Here is a 26,577-nt window from a genome sequence, read left to right as displayed (position 1 = left end):
TATTCCCTTTCTGTGCGACCCACTTAAAACGCAAAACCATCACAACACACACCCACGTGTCTGCTTCTGAATTTCAAGTCTCCAGGGCCGAGCTTTATAACATTGCCATGGCTGTGACACCCACCTCTTTGACCTCCAGCAGCCGTCCTGGATACTGACTCCTGGCCCGCCGAGCCGCAGCCGGAGATTTGTGGTGGGTGATGGTGACGATGTTGCTGGGCGAGGCCGTGTGGCTCAGGTGTCTCTGAGAGCCCGGGGATGAGGATGGGGTTAGGTGGGGGAGGAGGGAGTAGCTACGGGTCCGACCAGAGGATGAGGAGCCCTGGGGTGGGGGGGAATCAGGGGATAACACAGAAAGGGAGAGAGTGAGTTGTGTGGGAATTTAAATGTCAAAGGGGCGTGATAATGTAAGGGAAGGGCATGCTTTCTGAAATCATCTCATAAAAAAGAAAGGTTCATTCAGCAATGCCAGTTCTGCTCTCAAAATCAAATCAAGCTCTGCCACAGAAAGGCTTGATATTATATTTGTATTGAAAAAAAAGAGACTTTTACATTCATTGCCCGCTAACAGAGAGGAGAGCTGCACTGAGCCTCTGCAGTCTGCGGTAGCATAACACAATTTTGGCTGACACAAGTTGGTAGCGCTGCGTTTTACTCAGGTCTATACATCTCTCGCACTTCAACTGTCTTTACTTCTGAAGTAGAAGCAAAATTTAGTGAAAACAAAGAACTAGCATTAGCTTTTGGCTAATTAGGAGGAGAAATCTGCAGTTTTTTTCAGTTATACATGTAGCTTAGTTCCATGTTCTTTGTACAAATGCATTCCCTTCACTTGTAGCTGTGTAGTAGTGCAGTAGCCTAACCACATTCTGGCTAACCCAAGATGTTAGTGCTCTAATACGACACTCAGTTGTCAGTAATAGTCAACTGTTCAGGAGAAAATTGTAATGTGGGTCAGCAAGCATAAGGCAGATAATGTAGAAAAGAGCTGAGTATTCTTTCTGTCTTTACAAAAACCTTGTCGTATTTTCAAGTCGAGAGTTCTGCTGATATTAGTGCTAACTAACATTAGCCAAACCCATAAGCTAGTAAAGTTGAGGCTAATACGTTTTTCCTCATTCTACTAACATTACATGAGTGACTTACTCAAAGTTATTAGAATAAGATGTTTTCTGCTACCAATGAAAAAATAGCACTGTAGCCTGTAAATCTTGCATAAATGTATTAAGCTAAATAAACTAATTAAGCTAAACTAGCTATTAGCTAGTCAGAGGTTAGCATATGTGCATTTTTTTTCAGGTAGCGTATACACGAGGCTCAGTTTTAGTCCCGCTTTATTTACTTCCCTATTATGTGATCATTAAAGAACCATTTGTTTAAGGAGTGCAAGGATATAGGTAAAGAGAAAAAGAGGATTATTTTCCCTTCAGTAATCAAAATCTGTTTATCTTGACAGTTTTAACTGAACAATGCAGACAGCAGATGCCACCAGCGGGTTTGGGAATTGAAAAGAGAAGTTCGACTGGGTTAAATAAAAAACCTAGTCATCCCTTTTTGTTGTTTTGTTTTTCATTTCTAAGCTAAAGTCACATTGCATTCTTCATTTTGATGCCTCCCTCGCTTCCCCTCTGTGACTCTTGTCTCTTTGGTTCGCCGACCTCTGCGCTCACACAGGCAGCGATGTCAGAACAGTATCTCTCACTTCTGCCTTTACTCTCCGCTAGTTTACAGCGACGCGGGGATATGAGGCACCAGAGATTTATCCACCAGAAGAACACAGCGGTCTGGTAACTGCAGCAGTGAAAATAAAATAGATCAGAAAGACAACACCGCTTAGTAAGAGGGGAAACAACCAGCCTTCTATATATGTAGCGACCCAGGAAATCAAACCTACGATGGGAATAATTGCATGATTAGGGGATAATTGCTTTTGCTGTCTTTATTTGGCTGCACTGGACAGATTTTCAAGGACAAAACTGCATAATCATATGTGAGAACTATAGGGGAACTTTTCTTTCCTCATGATTAGATGCATCCAAACACTAAATAGAGGGAGCAATAGTGGGTAGGGTTCTTGTGTAATCATTTTAGCAGAACATAATCAGCTTACAGGAGGGAACACTGTTGTATTGTGTGCAAAGCTAAGCCATGAGCCGTGAGTAAGCAGAAAAAGGAACAGCATTTTCAGGGGTGCGAACAGAGAGACGCGCTGGGGTTTTTGTGCTTGAAAAACTGGCACAAAGCCCCGAGCGTTACAACTAAGTGGAACGGAAAAGAAGATGTCAGATCGAGATGATTTGAAGAGAGACGAGGGAGGAGGGGGGCGGGGGGATGCAGGAACGTATCGACTATCACAGGTGTGAGGAGCGTAGGGGTTGTAAAGCCTTGGACACAAACAAACCCCTTTCTGATGTATCAAAAGGGTCAATATCGTGCTGACCCCTCGAAATAAATCGATACCTAGTTGTGACTGCTGTTTTATTTCTCATATTTTTTTTTATTTAAAATGATATTTAGAGGTGCAGATATCAAGTATTTGACAAAAATCTAAGCATGATTTAGCATTCTTTTCATTTTAATCACATCTGAAATTTCTGTCCAATATCACAACCCTAAAAAGTTAATTAACCACCTAACAGAAACAAACTTGTTTCAAGGATTTTTGGATAATGAGTAAAGCAGAAGGCATAAAGGAATAAAGGAAGATTAAACTTTGTAAGAACATAATACTTTAAGGACTCAAGTTCCAGGAAAAATGCTATTAGAGGTTCTGCATCGTGTGACTTTCAGCTTTATATTGGGGTCACCATCACCCTCTATGCCAGGCATGTCCAAACTATTCCACAAAGGGCCGTGTGGCTGCAGGTTTTTGTTCCAACCAGTCAAAAGCACACAGTTTGACCAATCCACTTTCTGAAGACTGAGACCAGTTGATTGAATGAGTCAGGTCTGATGTGCTGCTGCTTGGTTGAAAAGAAAACCTGAAGCCACACAGCCCTTTGTGGAATAGTTTGGACATGGCTGCTCCACGCTAACACATAGAAAAGTACAAATGAAGGTACAACTTTTAAGAAATGGCCAGAATTTAAAGATAGATAGATAGATAGACTTGGAGCTAAACGGCCCTATTAGCCGACAGCGGCCTGGACTGCAACCTTGGATGACAGGGGGACCTTCTGCAGGTGGAGGGGCTCAGCACCATCAGTCTCCCAGTGAACACAGCTGGACACCAGGCTGCAACTGAACACAGACTTTAAGATCGACACACATGCCAGTTATAAGACTGGGTATGTGGGATGGAGGCGATTTACAGTAGGGACATTATTCAGTAAACTGATTTCAACATTTCAACCAAACTTAGTGACTGCAGAAAGACAAACTTGGACAGCTTGACAATTAAGCTTGTCTTTTCAGTAAAAAGAGAGAACTGATCGACATTTGTATTTTTGCTGCTTAGTAAGGAAAATAGGTGTAAAAATATCTCCTCTCTTGACATGTTGTGAGTTTATTTTGTTCACGTAACGCTTCCTGCTTATCAAGTCATATCTGTTGAAGATTAAATCCTAAAAACCTAATTAGCCAGTGAAAAACAGCTTCAGTTTCCAGCAGAAATCAACATTTGTTTGTTTGTTTTTTTAGAAATAAGAAGGCTCCCTTTACATCTCCCAGCTGAAACTACAGGGGCTATCGGACCAACGCCTCTTGTAGTACTGTACAAAAGTGGTTTCATATTATTATAACACATTTTTTTAAATTGCTTCTTTTAGATGTAAAAAAACCACATGAACAATGTTGTAGCAATCTTTTACAATACTACCACAGTAAGAATACCAAAGGAGACACACACTGCAGCTGTGATGCTTTTCTGTAGAATCCAAATGAAAAAAATCTAATTAAATCTCACATGAAAGGGAGGATGTGCCTGGCAGGCTCAGCTCAAGGGTTAAAAAGAAAAAGTCCTGATGCGTGCTGCTTCACAGGTGCTGTCGCTCGCCCGTGGGCGGATTTGGCCCCCATGCGAGGCAGCGTGGGTAGTCGGTCCAACGGTCAGCTGCTGACCTGTCATTTCTCCACAGTACAGGGAACCACGCTAATTACACACAATTAGCCAGTCAGTAATAACCTTAGTTAGAGGGTTGGAAAATAGTTTTTAAATACTGAAAACACAGGAACTTTTAGTATGAAATTACAAAGTACACACATTACAGACACAGGCAGCAGTAGACAGGAGCGAGAGAGCAAACGCATACAGTCTCTATCTTCATTCAAGCACTAAGTAAACAACATTACCAGCTCAAAGTCCACAGTTTGACTCTCGGTGCCCTTCCTCTGTGTGTGTGTGTGTGTGTGTGTGTGTGTGAGAGAGAGAGTGTGTATGGCATGCGTGCATGTATTCAGCTTCACTCCTTCACCAGCTTCGATCTTAACATAACATAACAAAATGCAAAAGCAATCATTTGTAATTGAAGTCCACCTTTAACAAAAAATAAAGATCTAAACTGGCTTAACTATGAATAAAAGCAGTGTAACTGTTAATAAATAATGGATATGGAACAAAATGTAAATTAGGAAACAGCCATTTTAGGCCAGACACTTGTGAAACTGAAAACTCTGACAACAGGACGACTAAAGTTAGACTCTGAAAGCAGCGACCAGAGCATCATCTGTGGGGTTCATCTGGTTTGGTAGAACTGAACCAGGTCAAATTCTTACGAGAACTGATGAGCATCTATAGAAAGCTTCAACCAGCGAGCCGGAGAGTTACGAACATTGACTCATTCCTTTGAGCATAACTGCTTTATTGAACGAGGAGCTGAAGCAGACTATTAACGTGGCAGGGGAGAACTACCTCCCCGTGTTTTTCTTGCATAAAGTGGATCAAATTATTCCCTCCCTCGACTCTACCTTCGAAGGGATTATGTACTTCTTAGTTCCACCAAATTATCAACAAGGCAGGTGGTGGAAATGAAAACCTCGCCACTCTGGAGCTATAATAAGAAACATATATGAGGTACATGTGATGAAATACAGCAGCCCTGGATTTGTTGATTTCGTTTAAACGTTCATTCTTGACCTTGGTAACAGATGCTGACGAAACCAACTCACCTTGAGGGTCCATAATGGAGCTCTTATGACATATTTTTAATCATATCACATTGGAATTAGATTTATCTTACTTTATAGGCTATTTTTGTGGTAGTCACCTTGAACGTGTTGCAGCCTGCGCTGCATTCTTCCCTCCTCGTTCCCTGTAAAGTAGCTCAGCACCATTGTGACTGTAGTGTCTGCGCTGTGGAGAAAACTAACTACATACTCAACATACGCATTCATTCTTTTCCTTTACTTCCAAGTAGTTTTCTAAGAAAAGTCTGAAGAAAGTATTTGGTCTCCATCCCCGGAATAAAATGTGTCCAACTTTTTTTTTTATCATGCCTCCTATAGAGAGTGACCAAGAAACTGAACCCATGGACTTTTTTTTGTGTGTAACAAATCAATCCTGCTTCACCGTTCCTGCTAAAGAGTTTCCGTTATCAGAGATGTAGCCGAGCCTCCACCGCTGGCTGCCTCGGCGGCGGAGTGGCTGCGATAACGATCTGAGAGGCAGACAGTGCAGCTCGGGGAAGGATTAGACCACAGCAGTGGGTACAGTAATAACAGCTGCTGCTGTGGCAATGCCCGGCAGTCAACGAACAGGAACAAAACGCCCGCTCAGCTCCGCGGGGCAGGAGGAAAGAAAAGCGAGATAGACCGTCTTCCCTCATCCACTTTGCTTTGCTTATCCAATTTTCTCTCATCTTTTGATTGCTTCTCTCATCACGGCTGAGCAGAGTAATTGGACTTTCCCCCCTCACTCCAGCTGTGCAGCCGTTTGAGGAGCTGAGGAGCTACGTGTTGAATAAGCGACAGTCGGCAGTATAATAAGGCCGCAGTATTTAGTTGTTTAAAAAGACACATGAAGGAGGGTTTTTTTTTTTTCTTTTTTGCAAAGAGTAGACGGAGTGAAGAAAAGTTTTCCTTGTCCTTTCTGATTTTTGGAGCTGAAACTTTGTGAAAGTGCATAGCATCTCAGGCCCTGTTGACACGTACACAGGTTTTTTTTTTTCAAACAAAGCTTTTTCCTCAGGTCTTGGCTTTCATTCACATGTAAACAGCGCTGTCACTGAAAATTGACCTTTACACCCAAGCAGTTTAAAAATAAACACCGATGTAGTACACCGATGGAGAGGATGTTATATTGTCCATACTTACAAGGACATAACAGGACATTAGAGACAAGAGATAATAAACGTCTGCTGACAATGTTCTAATACATATACAATTATTCTGTGATGAGCCGTCTCGTTTCACTGCCTCATCATTTTTAAGGAAACACTGACTTAATTACTAACTGTAATTATACAATAGAAACTAAAAGTAACAAAGTAGGTAATGCTAAAGAGTCAGTAACAGTAAAAATCATTCATTGGCACGCGCATGTCCACTGTGTGGTATGGACTGGGCCTAAGGTGCCCGGGGATGTGTGTGTTTGTGTGTATGTGTGTGTGCTATAACTCACCAGCACCTCCTGGCCTCCTCCTGCTCTCTCCACACTCAAGTGTTCATCAGAGCCTTTCAACTTCCTCACCTGAAACCAAAACAGACGTACTGATGGAAAAACAGCAGGAATAAATCTGCGGAGAAGCGTGACGATGGCATAGGTTTCTGTGCACGCCACCAGGGAAGGCACTGAACGGTCTGAAGAGTGAACATGACGTGCATCATACATCATGTATGAACTTACTAGAACTGAGCAGAGTTCAAGACTGCGTATCTTCAAGGACACCTACAGTTAAACAGGTAGTTTAAGCCAAAATGTGATATTTTCCGAACTTAGATAGAGTGCAGTTTGTGCCTAAGCCTAACCAGACTATAATCACAGTGTTGTCACAACCTGAAGAAACATAAAATTGCGACATAAAAAATATTAAGGTTTCAACATACTTTGCAGAATCCTACATGGCCGACATTTATTCTGGCATTCAGGTTGCACAATCACTTTTCTTCTTGACCCTTGAAAAGCAGTACATTTACTAGCAGGCTATGAACAATCCCATGCCTGCAATCAAAAGCTCCACGATATTGTTTTAAAAAAAGCACTAGTGCTTCATTATACTGCGGTTTCATTACAGTTTTTACCTTAGTTTCTCCTGCAATTCATCTTCAAGCCAACGTTTAAAGATGTTAACTTGTAAAACATCCCATACTGTGAACATGTATAAGGATGTATGTACTGTAAATATGTACCCTTCATTTAGCGCAATCCAATATTAAAGAAAACACCAACTGCAAACTTTAAATCTACTGCAGAGTTGCATCACCAGCTGTCTAACTGTGTGAAAAAGCTTTATAAGCTTCACAGAGCGTGGACTTTACTTTGTCAATCGGTTCATTTGCTTTAGATTTAAGAGATGTTCCTAATAAACTACATCACTACACTGCTTCAACATTCACCCAATGAACTTTAGAAGTTAGAAACTCGGCTCAGAACATTTAAAAAGCATCCAAACTGCAGCCCCGTTCATTCAGAGGACATGCCATCACGACTTCGAAGCACGAAATCAACTTTAGCACCAGAAGTTTGGCGGGTAGATAATAAAGTTTGGATTATTTCTGTCCTTCATGCGCTGCTTATTTCCACACAGTCACAACCCAGTGTGGCGCTCCAGAAGGAGCTCTATAACAAGCCTCATTCTCCGCTGGATCAGGCGGATGTGGATGCACCCCACCGAGGTACAGGCTGCACACTCAAACACAACCGGCTGATCCCTTGAAGCCCACGTTTAACACCCCCCCTCCTCAAACTGCATATGCACAGATATTAATCCGTGATGCACGCATTCAAAAAAAATACTGGTTTGTGGAGAGCGTGATTTACTACACTCGACACGGTAATCTCTCAGAAATGAGCTGAAACGGTGAAAACCGAGGGACACTCATCCTCAAATAAAGCAGCAGGAGCCACATTTACATAAATCGCTTCTATAAGTAAAAATATTCTGGATTTAGACGAATAAGACGGCTACACGTGGAAGTCCTGGATTTTTATGTATTTTACATTGTGTCTCTTATATTTCCATTTTAAATGCACCCGTCTTCACTTTTTCATCTTTTAAATGATGCCCACTGTCATTCAGTTCCTAGTCTAACTGTTTCTTATCTCATCTTGTTTAAAGTGCCAGTCTCAAACACTTCAGTCGTGGTGGATTTGGCAGCACCTGTAGTCATGGTATATAAACACAATTTTTCATTGCCCTCTCCGTGTTTCCTCCCAGAATCACAATTCTCTTGATTTCTTAACAAAATTTCAAGCCTTTCTCCTTCTTTAAGCTACTGTTGCTCCTCGTCCTCTGCAGTGTGACAGAGAAATGAAGAAGACAAAGAAATACTCAAGCAAGTTTTAGACATCGTGGAAGACAGAAGGAAAGTGGCAGGGGTGAAAAATAAATGAATGAATGAATGAATGAAAAATATTGGTTCATGCCAGAGGAGAGAAATTATTCTGCATATTCTTTCATTGAAACTGAAAGTTTTCAGACAAAGACCACCAGGCATTCTTGTTTGGTTTTTTAAATCCTGCCCGTCTGTCAGATCTCAATGTTCGCAAGTGTGCCTGGAGTCGCTGGAGGCGGAGGCAAATGAAGATTAATAAAAGTTCTCAGCGACACAAACATTTTGTTGTTTTTACAAAGAAGTCGAAAGATAATTGGTCTTTCTGTCGATCATTCTGTGAGCTACTGTTATCTGACTGGCTGCAGACGGCACACAGAGTCTGCGATCAGAGACGGGAGTCAGTTATCTCAGTGAGGAGATGACGGTGTGCAGCCTGTCGCCCTGCAGCTCCGTCCTGGTCCAATCACTCACACCGACTGTATAAAAACTACTCCATGTGATATCTCGAACTGATCTGCTGCTCGACTCACTGACAATCACAGAGCATTTCCTATCTTTCCTTATCCGACAGCGTATCCACTCACACGTCTATCTAATGTATTTACTTGATTCTTTTCTGAGCGAGGAGCTTAGTGAGAAAGTCCAAAATACACAGATTTAATTGATTAGGAAACATGACTGTAGAAAGATGAGGTTTATTTGACATTTCAGGTCTGCGACTGTGGACCGGCTCACTCCGTGTTAATGAGGAAGGAGTGCAGGGGAGGAAATTTGAAAGAAACCTCACACATGAAAGAAACGCTGATGCCTGAATTGAGACCGAAATCCCCCGAGTGAGGTGACTCAGCGCTGCCGCCGCTCCTTTGACCATCTGTTTCGGTTTGTTTTGCCTTCATTAAAGTTCATTCATCTATCCCCAAAAAACACCACAGTAAATGGAACATCCAGTCTAGCATTAGCTTTTTTTTACATTTGAAATTAAAGATACAGCAGCTGTCACTTTCTGTTTCATGTTTTTGTCGTTCGAGGGTCTTGAGCTGCTCTTGTGCAGGGACCGGCAACCCACTATCGAACTCAAGCCTGACCCGAGTTAACTGGAACGAGAAACCGTCGCTTTCATAAACAGGACACACCGGAGAGAACAGGGATCTCGAGGGAAATGTTGAGGCTTTTCCGCTCACTTCCCTTCAGGCAGGAACATATGCCAATAGCTCGGACTAGAGTCATGTTTACAACTCTGTCACCCTGTGCGTCATTGTGTGTGTGTGTGTATGTGTGTGTGCGCATGTGTGTTACCTTGGCACTGCTGTCGGAGTGGCGTCTGGCACACGCTTGGAGCTGGCTGATCCAAAACTGCTGCTCCTTGGCGTCGGAGGCTACAAAGACACAAAGATGAGTTAATAACATTACAAGCCTTCACTTCCCTTTATGCACAAGACACCAATAAATCCTCACAGGAGTTCACAGTCGGGTCAATATGCAGTTAGAAGAAAAGACATCCGCCTTAAAGTATCTTCGCTATCCACTTAATGTTCAACATTTAATTCTTATTATTTGACGACAGCTTGTATCTCCGTGGATGAACTCTTGAATTATTAGAGAGTTAAAACATTGTCTGGAGGAACAAGATACCAGCCGTGACAGGATGAGTCTCAGATTATTTAATAAATCATCACTGTTGTAGTGTTTTCAGGACTATTCCCACAATAAAAGGGATGAAGTTCAAAAAGCAAACACTGAATTACTTGCACAATTACTGAGGACATGTTTCTGACAATTTCAAAGACTCCGGGAGTTTTAGCAACATGAGAGGAGTTAAACTGGTAACAAATATATTCAAAATGTGGGTAATGTCTACTTAAGATGTCTTTATTTGTTGATCTACAGTGGTGTAAAACCAAAACCGCAGAAGAGACAAAGCAAAAACAAGCATTCTTGAGTGAAAAATAACAGTTCCATGACTAATCTACTGTTTGTCGCAGCTCTGGACTCACGACCCCGGTCTGAACAAAGTAAAGAAAAGACAAGAAGGTGTAAATACAAATTTCATAGTTGTTGCAACACCAGTATTTTTAGCGGCAACATCACAAGATCGGGTTCAACCAGTCTGATCCGACAGTGAATGAGGCAGACACACAAACCCACACACACGCTCAGCGTTTAGGTCCGCTGGTGGGTGTTTGATCGACGCGTTATTTTTTATTTAGCAGCAGCTACTCCAGAGACCAGCTCGAGCAGTTTCAAAGGTTTCAAAGTTGAGTTTAACAAAAAATAATCTAAAGTTGTTGCAGTTGAAAAGGCACAAAAAGAAACTGGCGAAAACTGACATTTAAAACATTACTGTTCAACATTTTGCGCTTCTTCGGTTTCACTTAAAGCACTGAGATGAAACTGAAATTAGACTGTAGCTTCATTTTATCCCTACATACAAGACCGGTATCCTTCTTTTCTTCCAACCCTCAGTAAAAAGGCGAACATGTAAAGGTTCTAAGGTAGAGTGAATGATTGTTAAAAACTCTATATAACACTTGATCAAAGGGTGAAGATGGCTGCATATGACTGAGTTCTCCCTGGGGACGATTATTTAAACTACCCGCTCATTTGAAAGATGTCCTCAGGGCTGGTTTCATTCTCTCACCTCTGCTAAACTAAACATTTAGTATTCCTGGAAACAGCAGCAGTTCATTCGGCCAATTTGCGAGCAGCACAGAAAGCAGCTTGATACTCCCCGCATGCTTGTGGTTTCCCCCCCTTTGGCACGGAGACAATACGGCCCGTTATCTCAACACAAATAGCCGGCCGGAGCCCAGACTTGCTGACTAACACAGCGAGCCGCGGCGCTCCTGCTGAAGGAGACGCTGACTCTCCGCTTGTGCTCCAGGTCAGACTGGAAAAGAATATCCTTCTGATCCCATTTCACTGACTAATTATCACAGAACAACGTCTTTGATAATGGCGAGTTTAGGCTGGAGGTCAATCCCCGCTGGAGCACCGACAAGAGGAAACCAATACCACTGATCTTCTTGGGTGGACAGCCTTAAAAATCCAGCTCTAAAAAGGAACATGTTTTGTTCCAACCCATTCAGATATTTGGATACAAATTACCTGCCATGACTTATCAGGACCGATAAAGGAAGAGCTATCAGGCCAAGAGTTTCGCAAATTAGGTCCATGAAGAGATCAAAGCAGCACTTACAAGTAAGTGAAGTGAGTAAAAACATGTTAAGCCTTTACGGACCCTCACATGAACGAGGACCGAGGTAGGAAAGTCAGTACAACACTTATTTATAGATCGTGACTAAAATAATGCTTCAGGTCTGCCAAAGACATCCGACTTCATTCGGATACAAACGAGGGTGTAATTACCAATTATCACGGCAATTAAGCTTCGGAGCAGTCGGGAGTGATTTGCAGGATTTTTTTTTTTTTCCCAGGCAGCATACTTTATATACTTTGGTGGAGGTTTGCTGTGAAGATCCCTGAAGACACCACCCAGGGCTGAGAAACATTCTAAAAAAAAACTTTTTATTTACAGACAATTCTCCTAAAAAGATGCCAGAGCTGAGCATCAATCAAAGATAATGTAGTAAGAGGAGATGGAAATGTATACATGAGTTCACAGTCGGGATCGAACAAAACTCTCACCTCTAAATCACACAACATGGCTGTAACGGCCGGCTGGATTGCCGAAACCTTTTTGTGGAGGGCAGGGAAGACGAGGGAACAAAGAGGAGCGAAGCCTGAGTGCTCTTCAAAGGCGTGATTGTCTACCAGCATCTTAAAAACTCGACGGCATCTGAAGAACCTTGTAACAAACGCGCCCGCCTCTAGCGTGTGGGGGAGCACACTTGTTGCACGTGCAACCGAGTGCAACGCCGCTAATGCTTTTAAGACGAGGCCGTGTCCCTGTTTGCATCATTTCCATCACTTTGAAGTAGAGAAAGGATGATGATGGAAACAGCAGCATTTTTTTTTTTCTTTTCACAAAATAACAATTTTGCAAAGTCTCTAGCTCGCTCGAGGTCATTTTTTTGCCTTTATTGAAAAAGACTGAAAAAGTGCTCAATGGGAGATGGAGACACATTTTTTTCCGAATAAGTTCTGATGAAGCAAACATTTAATTTATGACTGATCAGCACTCATTGATCATTCTTTCTCCCCTACGAAATCAGATCATTTCTGGTGCGATTAATCATTCGTTTAAAGAGTTATTCAAGTTATCTCTCCCTCCTCTCGTCGTCAGCTCGTGAACGGTCAGCGGTCATCACCAGGCGTGGCGGCAAACAGGCGGATCCTGTTCTCTGAGACAGGACCGCCTCTTTAAGGAGTTCTCTGTCCTGATTGGATAACGTGGGCTGGGATACCAGAAAATTATTTTTTCTCCTTTGCTGCATGAGCGGCCAACCAAACACTCTGTAACAGGGATTTCTTTTTGGAAATATAGAGCTATTTAACACCCAGAAGGATATCCTTTATAGCAGCTAAATTAAAATCCACTGGATCTGATCTTCACGTTTTCACTTACAGTACAAATTAAAGCAGAACTCTCCCCTCTGGTGACTTCACAATGTGGATGCATCACCGGGAGAATTAACCTTTAAAATCTTCTGTTGTGCGTTCGCCATATTTTGACACGCTGTTGGATTTGATTCACAGCGCACGGAGAATTCAATTTGCACTCGTCACTCTCCCCGCCGACCTCCGCCGCGGTCAAGAGAACGCCCTCGAGTGAAGAGTCGACACTGGGAAAATGAGATGTTGGCGGGGAAACTTGCGTTCAAGACGAAGCTCTCTCCCCACTGAGAGTGTCTGCTCGCCTCCTCTGGGGGGGTTCAGAGTCTTCAGGCTGTCTTTCTCCCCCCAAAAAAATGAATAAAGATCCCCAACCCTTTCCTCTCATTTCTCGTCGTCATCGTCCACAGAAACCACTCGCTCTGAAGGGGCCACTTACCCGGAGAGCGAGCAGCCGTCTAAATCAGATATTCTTTCTCAGATGTGCACAGGCCCCACTGTGATTAAAGATAATTACTTGTCTACACTGAGCACCGAGCAGCCTCTGAGTGTGTGTGGCTATGCTAATATGCACCTGCTCGTACGCTGACGCAACAGACGCTCGCGCTACCGTGAGAGGACGTGCTGTTCCTCACAGCGTACTATGATACTGATGAAAAATGTCAACGCTGGTTTTGTGTCACGGGCCGAGGTGGCACGCCGGCCGCTCCTATTCACTGGACGAATGCGTGACGTTTGAGTTGGAAACCAACGGGGGCCCCTCCGCCCTTTAACAATGAGCAGAAATAGACGCCCGTCGTGGCCTATTCTAATATCAATATCCGTTCCAGTGTGACAGCTGAACGATACCCAGGCAACCACGGAGTCAGAGAGAGGAAAACACCCGCTTCCAGTCAATCACGACAGCCACCGCCGCGCTCTAATTACACCCATCTTTAATCACAGCATCGTGAAAGATGTTATTGGTTAAGGTAATGATAAGTCTGAGGATTAATGCTTGGGCCGGCAGTTAGATTTGATTAAGGCCACTTTAAAACACTCACTTGCAGACAATGACAGCGACCAGAGGGGTGCTGGCAAATTACAGCATCCAGCCCCCCAACGCTAAAATGACACAATGGCCCGTAATTATTTTGTAACTAAATCAGGAGAAAATGTGTTGTAATTTTGGGTTTCACTGGATTTTCAATTGGCTTTCATTAGCTTTAATTCACTCATGATTCAGACTGCAGCACGTCCACATCCTCTGTTTTGCTGTGAAGCCAAAGAAAGGTTTTGAGGACAAAAAACTTCACTTGACTTTCAATCAGAGTGAGGGCGAGTGGATAATGACCAGATTCTCATGCCTTGGGTGAACCTGTTCTTTAAAAGCAACATTTGGGGGAGAAATGCTTGAGAGTTGGATGACAGGACCGGTACTTATAGGTACTAGCTTAGCATGTGGACTGAAAACACATCTTTTTAATTGATTATACACAAGAGATAACATGTTAATTTGTAAACATTTAAAGGGGATAGCACACGACACATACTAGTTGTTTTCCAGTCTTTATGCTAATCTAATAACCCTTTTCCACTGGTCAGAAATCCCACTTAAACCACTAACATCGGGCTTTTGTGTGCAATGGGAATGTGTAGGCTGGACATTTACACCAACGTAAACTGACTCTGTGGAGACCTGAGTTCTACAGCAGTAGAAGACAACCGGCTGTAGATCCATCATTAGCATACAGACATAACTATGGTGCTGATCCTCTTCCCTCTCAGCAAGAAAGACTTAACTTGATCTTTTAATTACGAGGATGCTTTGACGTCTGTTCTCTATTTTTTTTCATGGGTTTTTGGAGAAACTGTCAGGTGAACTCTGAACTGCACACAAGAAATAAACCCACCTCTGCTCGCTCACTAAAAGTCACTCTTGCTAATCACATCAGCCGAAAAATGTCGAGCACCGACAGCTAACAGGGGTCATCGGCGGATAAATAGTTTTTCAGCTGCGGGCAGCTGAGATATTTTCTCAGGTTTACAGAGACATGTGATCTTGGCGGTTGTTTTTACTCATTTTGATGCACAACAAAGATCGTGTCAGGATTTCTAATCAGCCGGATCTGAGCAAAACTTGACCCTTTCATTGGTTGACCGTCTCCGTGTGACACCGTGTGATAAATAGCTCAATTTACCGTTTTTGCATTCAGACATGATTAAATTCCCACAGCTCTTCACCTTTGCTCAGCCGCACAACACGAGGCGCTACACACTTCCTCTCAGTCCAGTTTCATATCGCACCGTGTTCCTCAGGCTACTTCACAGCTTTGTTAGAAGTCACACGTCAGAGACGAGATGATCAAGTGAGACAAAAGACAAACCACAGTTTTCTTCATCTTTATGCATTTTTAATACACAATATACAATAATTTGTTAAAAAAAACTGCTACATTTTAATTCACTTAGCAATGAGCACATATAATCTCCTTGATATCAAGAACTGTGTAAGTCCTTTACCGTGGATGCCTGTCAGGGTCTGAAATGAATAAATGTTTGTACCAAATCAGATTAAAAACTATGACATTTGGTGCTGCTTAGCAGCACTTAAATGCACCTTAACAGACGAGGTGCATTCAAGTACACAAACAGTGAGCAGCACCAAAAGTCACATTTTTTACTTTCATGACGCTATTTTTAGCAATTGCTGCTAAAATCATAACAATATTCCATTTGCTTCTCCATCAGATGGTTTTACCCACAACTTGCTAATCTCTTGTAATACTGCTAATAATGTCAAAGAGTTCCTTGCACAATTCACAGCTTTAGTTCTCTCAGAATCTCTTTCATTTCTGAGCAAAACTGGTATTGTAATTGAAATAAACCTGACCAAGTCATCAAAATCTAATCAAATGAGGAAATCAGTGGCAATACCGAAGTCCTTTGAGGCACTTGGCATCCATCTTGGTTACGCCTGAGCCGTATTTTGGGTTAACAAGAACAGGCTAAACCAAACTGCATGCATAGAATCAACCGTCAAATCTGATCTGAAACAAGTGAAAAAGTTTGGAGACTTTACTCCCAAAAAAAGGTTTAAAACATTTGTCTCCCCTTTTTTAACGTCTCCAGTGACACCTAGCTCTAATTCAGTTGCCTTTTAGTGAATGAATCCCTGTAGGAATTCCCCCGGCAGCTGCTACAGATTCTGTGTATCAGGTATCTTCTCACACCAGTTGGTGATGAGGAAATACGTTCAAAGCCCTCCTGTGAAAACCCTGAGAATAAAAGGTGCCATTCAAAGCTTCGGACACAGAGTTGATGCATGGTTGATATACGACTCCCAACTGAAGCTTGAAGTTTTCGCCGTTTTCACCCCCAGCTTAGATGTTCAGCGATCACCATGGTAACCAGAACCAGATCTGAGGTGTGCTGCGTGATCTTAATCACAGACAGTTTGGCAACTTTGTACCCTGCTGTCTGAGCAAGAACAAATGCTGACATTCGACTGCAGAAGTAAAGATTTTAAAAAGTGGTTTTCTGATGTGGAAGACGGGGGTCAAAACTAAAAACTGCTTTGTGTTTGTTTGGAGTTGGTTTTTTTTCTCTGAGTGACCTTCTTGATGTTTCTCAACCCTCACGAGATGTTGGGAAATGAGAAAAACCTGCAGCCAAGCTTCTACTTCTTCTCTGCGGAAAGGCTGTTTCCTCATAGCTCAACACACACGGATCAGCGAGTTTATTCGGGGAATATAGGCCAAGTTATTCTGATATCCTCCCCCTCGAGAGTGTAAAGGGACATTCCAGCAGCTCAAGTGGAGCAACAGTAAAAAGGAGATTCTCTCGCTTCAGTGGATGCAGGTCACCGGAGGCAAAGGCCTGCAACACAGTGACCAGTGACGGGCTCGGAGTCTGGCGCTGGCTCTTAAAGGGATATGACACGTTTAATGTTTTGGCCAAAAAAAATTTCCTGAGCTCACTGTTCCCCTCAGGTGTACCAGTGTTTTAACAAAACTGTGAGCTGGCATTGGAGCTGTTTTTCTAACTCCTCAGATGCGAAAAAGCAGACTAATCAAACACACAATAAGAACTTCTACATTAGATACCAACTATGTCTCGACACCCTGTTCACCAAATTAGGCCAGTGATGTCCATAATGAAGCATTGCAACGGACGACATCATCGTTTGTGGCAAAACCCCCGTCGTCACCGCTGTTTCCGACTGTCGCTCTCATGGCGACCCTCCAGCTGTCTCGCCCAGCTGAGGAAACTGTCTCCCATTACCAGAGAAAAAGGAGTCAGATCCACTCTGACGCTCCTGCATGGCGAGCTTCATACTGGCCAACACTTTGCCCCTTCCTGGTTTCCTCCCGGGAGACACAACTCCCTGTTTTTTCTACTGGATTTATGACAATTCTCCACACTTTTTCTCCTTTTCAGTTATCGCAACCTGTTTTCTGCTGCTGTTCGGCAAGCAGACCGCTGTGCTGTCGCGCCTCATCCTCTTCGGTGAGTGAGAGACGGACAGAGAAACTGAGAGGAGAAAGAATATCTAACACATTTCAGACACCTTGGTGAGAAGAACTGTCGGCTCTTGCCTTAAATTTTAAAGGAAAGGGGGTATAAAAATCTGCCACATGGATTTCCTGTCAATCACAGGGTCCGCACGGAGGCTGACAGACACAGGGCACAGACTCTTTAGGGGCATTAAAAGTACATTTTCAACTATTTGACTGGAATATTGTTGCTGTTTTCAGTCTTTCAATGCCAACACACTGCAGGAATCTCAGAAAACTCCACCTGGGTTTTAAAAACACTAGAATGAGAGACAATAAATGAAAAGGAAAAAAGCCGAAAACACAAGATGACGTCTTTAAGATTGAAGTGCTGCAGGTTTAATTCCGTAAAGAGCTTTCCGTTACCAGCTGAATTCAGAAATGCAGGGTGGAAAAGGTTCATTCATAACAGCCCGGTATGTACACAGCACTCAGCATTAAAAACACACACACACGCACACACACACCACTCTGTGTTTGCACTTTGCCATAAACGGGCAGCCCGAGGCGGGCATGAGGTCATACCTCTGAGTTTGTACAGCTCTCCGTTGACAGAGTTTACAATGAACATGTGCGGAGCCTCGTCGCTCGGGGTTACCGAGGCGCCGATCAGGGGCAGCGACCCGCGGGGCTTCTGGCTCTTCCCCTGCTCGTTGACGAAGTAATGCAGCTGTCCCAACTCCGGATCCAACACGAAGTACCTGCGAGGGAGGAAAATCAAAGAGAGAGGGAAGGGGAGTTATGGAAGTAATGGTCCAGAGAGAAAGACGGGAGGCTCCGTTAACGTTATCATCGCTTTGTTTTATGCTCTCATTACCGCCGCTTGTTTACTGGGGAAACTTTGTTTCATATTCCTGCCGCACAAACTTCTCGGGGTGTGGGAGCGAGCAAGATTTCTCACCTCCCGATGCAACGACGCCTGCAGGATGTTATTTACCGCAGCTCCCTTCACGCAAGATTCGTTAGAAAATACCCCTCCGCGCACATTAAGGCCCGACATCAAGCCGGCAGCTCAATTCCAAATTACTCAAGGTGGCGATTAGTGCGGCCATCTTGAGCAGAACCCACAGCTCCAGGCGTGGAAATTACACCCCACATTTCCCTCTTTGTGATTAATGAATCACATTCAATCACTGCGTAATTGAATCTTCGTCTTGCTCATCGCTGGCAAACGCAGCCAGACAGACAAAACCTAAGACACGGAGAGGCAGACACTTTTCATTTCCTGTGGCTAGAAAGGATTGGGTATGATATTGAAGAGAATGGCTTGTCTGCTCCTTTTTGTTCTGGTTCTGCGGATCATCAGAGCCAGAGCAACACTGGGTGCCGCCGGCCGACCTTTTACACATTGTGTACAGCAGCCTGAGGTAGCAGCAGTCGTCTTTGTCGTCCTCTTTTCCCAGAGATCGCCCGCGTTCACGATCAATGCTCTCTTTCCACCAGCGATTACAGAAGCTGCAGTATCGATCAGGACTTCGCCGGGCAGAACGCTCTCAGCGCAAACACGGCTTTCGCTTCTCCCTGCCGCCACATCACAGTCGTACGTGACGAGTGAAGAGTGGTCATCTGTCCGGTCCGGTATGTCACCAGTGTCCACCTGTAAGAGGTGTCTCACAGATTTCAAAGAGCAGCGATGGTTCACTTCAATCGATCTCATGCTGTAGTCTCGCACACTCTCACTGCCTCTTACTCCTTCTTATCCTTGATACCAAGTTAACACATACCTATATGCTTTTTTAAATCTCAAGGCAGCAGCTTTATCAGGTGACAGTCCAGTTTTCCCAGGATTATTGACTGTTTGAATGTTTTCTTGCATTTTAATGGTGTTAATTTCTTCAGTGTGGTGTATGTTCATCATGTCTTATCAACTTATTTGTATAACATTTCAAAGCACCACTCTGCCCGATAAAGTCGCTAGCATGGCCGTATTCTTGTTTTCAATAAATCGTTTTAGACTATAAAATGTCAGAGAAACTGAAAAGTTTGAACACACAATGTTTTTGTCCAGTCAACAAAACAAACAAACAAAATCTTGGATATTTATTTAGTTTTATTGAGAAAAAAAAAAGAAAATTACACCACAAATGGTCTGTTTCTGCATTTTCCCATGAACCCTGTCGAGCTCCCCCAGAGAGGATGCAGTGAATACTGCTCTCTGAAAATTGATCCCCTCTCACGGTCTTGCCCCCTTCCATCAGGGGAGCTGGTGATTTATGTCGACCACAGCCGACCGGGGAACAATCTGCCTGCGTCAGTTTCTGTCCGGGCGTCTCTTTTTTCTGCCTCGATCACATACTGTACTGTGTATGAAGTCTTATCGTCTGTTCAGTCAGCAGAGTGGAGGCTTTTACCGTTGACCCCTCCAGGCAAAGTTCTGCCATCGCAGCCAAAGCACAATGCAGACCTTTAACATGATGGATGGTGCCGGATAATAAAACCTTGGGCTTTACATTCAGCCTCTCGTGTCACAGCAGTGCTGATAGCAGCTGACCTGCAGAGCTCCGAACTCTCCGTGCGACCAGTGAACTGTTCACCTCTAGAAGCACGACGCTGCAACAAACTGAACGATAACAACAGAACAACACTGAGGGAACATGTACTTGTTAAACTGCTGAACATCAATCAGTGTCACTGGACAAATTCATGCCTACAACAGATTTGGCCAACAGAGTGGTCTTGCTGTGCGTTCATGTGCTGATGTAATTATCGGGATAAACGTTTTTTCCGACATTGGAAAATTCACATCAATGCCCCGTCAAGTCGGAACAACAACTCAGAAAGTCCTAGAAAATTTTGGTCCAAGAGTCGCCAAAAATGGCAGATAAAAGTTAAATGGCTTCCTTTGCTCTTCCTTGTCACTCAAACACTGGAAACAGATGTTAACACCTCTTAACTTTGGTCTCAACGTGCACCAGATTGATGCAATTTAACTTTAAAATGTGCATGGCAGCATGCCCACGGACAGCCCTCAAGAAGGCTGAGGTCAACTCTCCATAGTCTCACAAAATCTAGTAGGAAACACTAAATCCCACTCAAGTTCTCATGAGACCCACCCAACTCTGCCTTTGATCGCATGGCTTTGTTGGTTGCATCATCTACAACCTGACTCACGCTCACACAGTAGCTCTGGTGGTGTTTGGTTCCAGAGGTTTATAAGCTGTAGTTATGCAGGTAAACACACCGACATCTTCAGTCTCTCTCCCGGTCTATTGCAGGTGTAATGTTTACCAAATTCTCCATGTCAAGTGAGTATGTTAGCATGTTAGCAGTGTGCAAATTGTCGCAAATCACACAGGTGCTGTGGCTTGATGAAAATGTAAGAAATCACCAAAAATACCACAACTCTCTGTGCGAGAGACATGAACATGTGCACCAAATGTCATGGTGTTCCGTCAAACTGCTATTACTAGATTTGAACTACAAACCGCATAAATCAACCTAGAGGAAAAGAGTGTGGATCATGAAAAGCATTAGGATACAAGCAGCAATCCATCCAGTATTTGCTGAGATATTACAGTTATTACACACAACCACTATTGTGAATAATAGATAACATCAGGTCTGGAGACAGCAGATTTTGAGGAACTCAAACATTTAAATTCACACAGAGATTCTCACATTAACTAAAGAGAGAACAGAAAATAGTTGGAATAGTCGCTGATTGCTCTGTTGTCATATTTTACCTGCATAGAAATCCCAGATTAATCTATATCATATGTGCAAACAGAAGAGAAACTGACCATCATCTTAAAACAACTTTCAGCAACATGCAAAACACTGGAAGTTCTCTATATATGTACTAATAAGATAACTCATTAAGGTGGCTCATTACATAACTCAGTTAAAGACTGCCAACCCATTATTTAGTTTGATTTTTTAATATAAACAATGATGTCTTGTGAATTAGAGCATAATCTGAAACACTACACTGGTTAAATCACCATTAAAAGTACCTTTATATGCATTTTCAGGCCTGTTTGTGTAGTATAAAGTGTACTTTAGTGGCTTTTCTGATTTTTTTCCCATCAGAAACTATCCCAGGCTTACAGCTCTGAAATGTAATCACTCACCCACTCAATAACAGATATCTGTACTGTAACAACAAAGAGCTTTCAGATACTCATCCATTTTTTTGCTGATATCATTCAAATAAATCACCACCACAACAATAATAACACTGTAAAAAGAGCTTAGTCGAGCACATTTGTCCACATCAACAGAGCGACTGCCATTTCCTAATGGCATTAACATTGATGCTGCGGGAAATAGCTTGTCAGCAGAATTTGCATCTCCTCCCTGCTCTATTGGCAGTTAATTCTCAAAAAGAAATGTCAGACCAGCAGGAACGCACTAAATCAGCCGGGATATTGGCAGGAAATGTAGCTTTATACTTGTTAAGTGATAAAACGTGTGGTGTTGTTGTGTCAAAGGGGGTTACATGAAGCCAGGATCTTATTATCAAACACTTATCAGCGGAGGATCTTAAAGCTGCATCGAAGGATTTTTCACACTTTTAACTTCTCACCCTGCTGCAGAGAAGTACGAGGACGACAACTACGAGTGAATGGCATCAAGTGCTTCAACAGATGAAGAAAGCACTTACACGTCTAATGAGAACGGCACTCAATAGACAGCATACAAAACCAAGGCCCCACAGTCCCCTTGAATTCTGTCAAACCTAATACAAAATCAAACCAAACATGTTTAAATCTGCTAGATCTGGATTTTTATCACCCATAGATACCAGTCACCAACATACAACAGTTTTTTTCCAACAAGATCTTCCCTGAGAAAGTAATGAAAATGTGGAAAAAGACGCCCTATCTTATGATGTTTAGGAAATTGAGAAAGAAATCCTGAATCTGTCCCTTTGTCCAGAAAGTTAACAGGGTCTATTCTGGGCTGAGACCCATCCTCCACCCTGGTTTCATGGTAATCCATTCTGTAGTGTTTGTGTAATCCTGCTCACAAACCAACAAACACAGGCGGAAACACAACCTTCTTGGCGGAGACGAAAATGACTTCACTTTAACCGGGAACTTGCAGAAAGCATTGACAGACTTAACCTAAAGCTAAAAGCCGGTTAAAGTTGACAGGCGCTTCTCAGCAGGTCGACGGTGTTTCCCACAAAAACATCACCGATGCAAAAACTGAGGAAACACTGGAGCTGAGTAACAGAAACAGTGTAAAGTGTAATTTTTTACACTGTGGGTGACATCACTCCAGCGTTACTCCACAACATCACTTGTCACACAATTGCCAGTCATTGACAATATCACATCACAGCCTCACGTGCCCACATGTCAGCATGAATCCCACATGCACAAGAACAGTGAAGCTGGTGAGAGAAGGACTGAAAAGCAACTCACAGAAAAATGCTGCAGTGAGAACGAGGCTCAACTGCACGCCTTAAAAAAAATAAGAATTTCCATCAAAATAATATATAAATCATTAAGATAATATAAGAGACTGGCCTTTCCAACACCTTGAGATGATGACAGACTCCAATAATAATGGTAACAATACACTTGATTTTTTTTAAACGTGCTCTCTCTCATGCAGTCTATTATATCATTACATAGCGTATGAGCTGCATTTAAAGGGTCAAACACTCTCAATCAAAGGCTTTGTAGTGGACGAGTTGCACTGATTTAAACCTGTTTGTCCAGGCTGAAGATGTATATAGTCTTTATGTAGAGACACAGTTCATGATCTCCATTTCTCACCCTGGCCTTAAATATTCAATGACTTTAGTGTTGTAGCTGAAAGAAGCTGTATCGTCGTCATCGATGGCACAGCAGTACGAGTACGTGCACCTTGAGTTGAGACAGTTATGTAAGTCCTTGTCAAAACCTTTATTTATCTCGATGCTTCCAGCAAATCAGCCGACTGCAGCAAAGAAGGTGCGAAGACGGGAAATATAAATTTGTCTAAAAATAATAATTTCCTAGCAACAGAAGACTAACCAGACCTTCTAATCAACAAGAAGTCAAACATCTGAAGTTTTCTTTCTCCTCTGTGCCACAGAGACACCCGGCGGAGCTGCATTACCCCCGCTCACAGCGCTGATCAAAGCAGCACAGCGGCGCTCCTTTTCCAGCAAGCACATCTGCAAAGAAATGATTCATCCCTCACAATGTACTCCCCAGCCCGCTGACCGCTTAGGAAGACATAAATTTAGACTCCAGACGTGTACCTCGCACATCCAGCCTCGCGTTGCACAACGAGGTATCTGAGAGGGAGACGGTGAGCTCTGGATGTGCTCTGTGATCTGCATGCCGATGTCGGAACACCTGCAAACTCCCATCAGCCTAAGCAGATGGAAAATGAGAGTGTGAACCAACAACAGAGCAATATGTCTGGCTGAACGCAAGGCCTCGACTGCAGGTTGAAGATAAAACATTGCTTTCTTGTTTGCCCCAGAAGCCCGCACCAACATACATCACATCACTCCGTACATGAATCGTCTCCCCATCTTTCATGTATAATAAAATTTAAAAAAAAGAAACAAGGCTCATCGGGAATATCATCCAATCCATGCACGCACCTTCAACATGTTTTGTGTGTTTTGAGTGTCAATGAATGAGTGTGTTTGTAAAAATTCACTAGGGGAACCTGATTGTTTGGTCTGGGAACCTCGAGAGTCTGTAATGTAGAGTATTAATCCTGAAATAGACTCTCAAGTGAATATCTTGTAGTGCAGCACTAAGCGGATGATTACTCACACATCACAATATATGTGTGTGCGCGTGCGTATGGGTGTGTGTGTGTGTGTGTCCACTGTGTTTCTAACGTTGTGAGGACACATCTGAGTTTGAGACCTTGAGAGTGGGAACATTTCGGCTTCTTCACAGGACTCTTTAAAGATTTAGATTTAAGGAACTAGACTAGGGTTTGGGTTAGAAACTCCTCTCAGTGCTATCGAACAGTCACTACTATCAAAGCGGTTCTGCTAATTCAGTGACAAACACGTTCTATTTCCTAAAACCTCTTCATAATGAAAGCCCCTCCGTTTAGTCATTTAAAAGCTTTTATTACGAAGCGGGATAACAGGAAACGTGTTTTCATCAGCAGTTACTAAACTATGACTCCCGCAACAGCTGCAAGCAAACGCGACAAACAGTGAAACACAGCAGATGTTTGAAAGTAGAGGCAAACTGGACGGGGTGTGATTCGGCTCTGTAGGGCCTCCAGCTAAAATGTGGCCTCTTTGGCATTAAGTCAACATTTTTCGACATGAGTTGAACGTCGTCAACACGGAACATCTCTGGTCTCGTTTCGCCCGTTGTCCCACGAAACTTTGAGAGACGATTCATTCACGTTTCAGAGAAAATAAAAGTTTGAAGTCACACCATATTGTGCCATTGTCACGTTGCTGTCACAATATTTCTGCGTTCAGTCAAACAAGCTGGACGAGGGACAGTCAGTGTTACCAATAAAAACACAACAAGAAACGTTGAAATTAACTCAAATTAGCCTTAAGGTCAGATAAATAGGAGAGGAACTGCTTCACCAGCGAGGCTTCTTCTAACACACATAGGATACAGTACAGACTGTATATGTCTGTATAGAAACAAAAAAATGGCCACCCAGCACATTTTCTCCACACGCGCACACACACACACACACACACACACACACACACACACACACACACAGTTCCTACACAACATAACAGCCCTTCACACTGACACATGGCCACCCACACAGTGGCAGAATTAGCTCCACTCAGGTCTGTTGCCCACCACGACGCCGCCTGCCAAGCTCACACAATGTGTTTCTCCACATGATCGATATCAGAACGTGACCGACGACTGTAATTACTCCAATATCTCCTCCTCCTGATTGTTACTATAAATACAAAATCTGTGGGCACCTAGGACTGTCCACGTTCTGCTCTTCTTTCTCTAATGACTTTACAATGAAAAAAAACCAAAAAAAAAACAAACTGATATTACATTTCGAGCTGACCTTTTTTCTTAATTGGTGTTTTTAAAAATTCTGTTCAAGATGTTCACCTTTCTGTGTGCGCCTCTAATAAAAACCTAGCGTGTCTTTATTAAAATATCTCACATGGCAGAAAAAAAAGCAGTCGTGAGCTCAGGGAAAGGCACAATCTATGAACAAAAGTTTTTTTTTTACTCTTACTGTAATTATTAACTTTAACAGTGGACCTTGTGGTAGAAGTTATGGCAGCAGGTCAGTACTGTAACAAATCCAGGTTTTTGATTTCATGAGAAATATTTCATCTTATCTAAAAACGGCCTTTTTCGATTTCAGGCTACACTTCCAGGATGTTTTTCAGTCTCGGTCGGCTGGAAGGCCGCGCCGCTCGCTCAGGGTCAGCGAGCTGAAAGGAATCTCTCCCAGAAAGCGAGACCTTCGCCTTCACTTTGAAATTGAACCGGGACAGGTAGAACAAACCGATCCTCTAACACGCCTCCCGCTATCAACTTAAAATCCGCACAATCCTGAACACGGCACCTCACGCATTATGTACTGTGAGATTTATTTTTGTGCTGAAGTGGAGATGACTGACAACAAATCCCACGCGGCCGCCGTCACCAACGCCACCTCTCTTTTACCTCCTTGAAAAATGAGCACGCGTCTTCATCGTGAGTCATAGGCCCCGGGTATTCCTTCGGGTCGGTATCTAGATGCAGTTCTGTGCATCGGAGGCCTGTCAGTTTAATGGGAGAGCGGGGAGCAGCCATTCTTTCCTCTCCACCTCCGCCTCCCCCGGCCCACTCTCACATGCACTGGCTCACAGCCCAGATCTCACACACACTACAGTCTCAGCTCCTCTGCAGCACCGCCACAGCGACAATGGGACGTTGTGACTCAGTTATTTCTGTTACAAAAAAAAAAAAAAAGAAAAGAACTTCAATCCCAAATGACGCTACAGCTGCAGAACAGAAAAACCCTGCATAATTCTGACGGAACTATGAAAGAGTGCAGCAAGCAAACAGGAAATTGGCAAGAAAAGAAGGCTTTAAAAAAGAAAAAAAAAACAAAACCCAGATGTTTCTCAACAACAAGTGCGGGCTTGAGCAATACGCTCAAGTTAAAACTCACTGCACAACCACAGGATTCGGCCGGG

The 26,577-nt window shown here is 43.1% G+C and overlaps 1 protein-coding gene across 2 annotated transcripts in view; it reads right to left on the bottom strand.

Moving 5' to 3' along the window:
• Nucleotides 1-26,577, bottom strand: part of LOC119016924 (oxysterol-binding protein-related protein 10) — a 70,155-nt gene that overhangs the window by 40,472 nt on the left and 3,106 nt on the right. For both annotated transcript variants that reach the window (XM_037093289.1, XM_037093290.1), the window contains exons 2-5: nucleotides 18,003-18,178; nucleotides 9,727-9,806; nucleotides 6,557-6,625; nucleotides 125-322 (exon numbers count right to left, since the gene is read on the bottom strand). In XM_037093289.1, the coding sequence (XP_036949184.1) occupies nucleotides 125-322; nucleotides 6,557-6,625; nucleotides 9,727-9,806; nucleotides 18,003-18,178 (523 nt within the window). The remainder of the gene's footprint in view (nucleotides 1-124; nucleotides 323-6,556; nucleotides 6,626-9,726; nucleotides 9,807-18,002; nucleotides 18,179-26,577) is intronic.

The sequence above is a fragment of the Acanthopagrus latus genome, chromosome 3 (genome assembly GCF_904848185.1).
Source record: "Acanthopagrus latus isolate v.2019 chromosome 3, fAcaLat1.1, whole genome shotgun sequence".
NCBI lineage: Eukaryota > Metazoa > Chordata > Actinopteri > Spariformes > Sparidae > Acanthopagrus > Acanthopagrus latus.
This window is presented reverse-complemented; position numbering and strand designations above follow the sequence as displayed.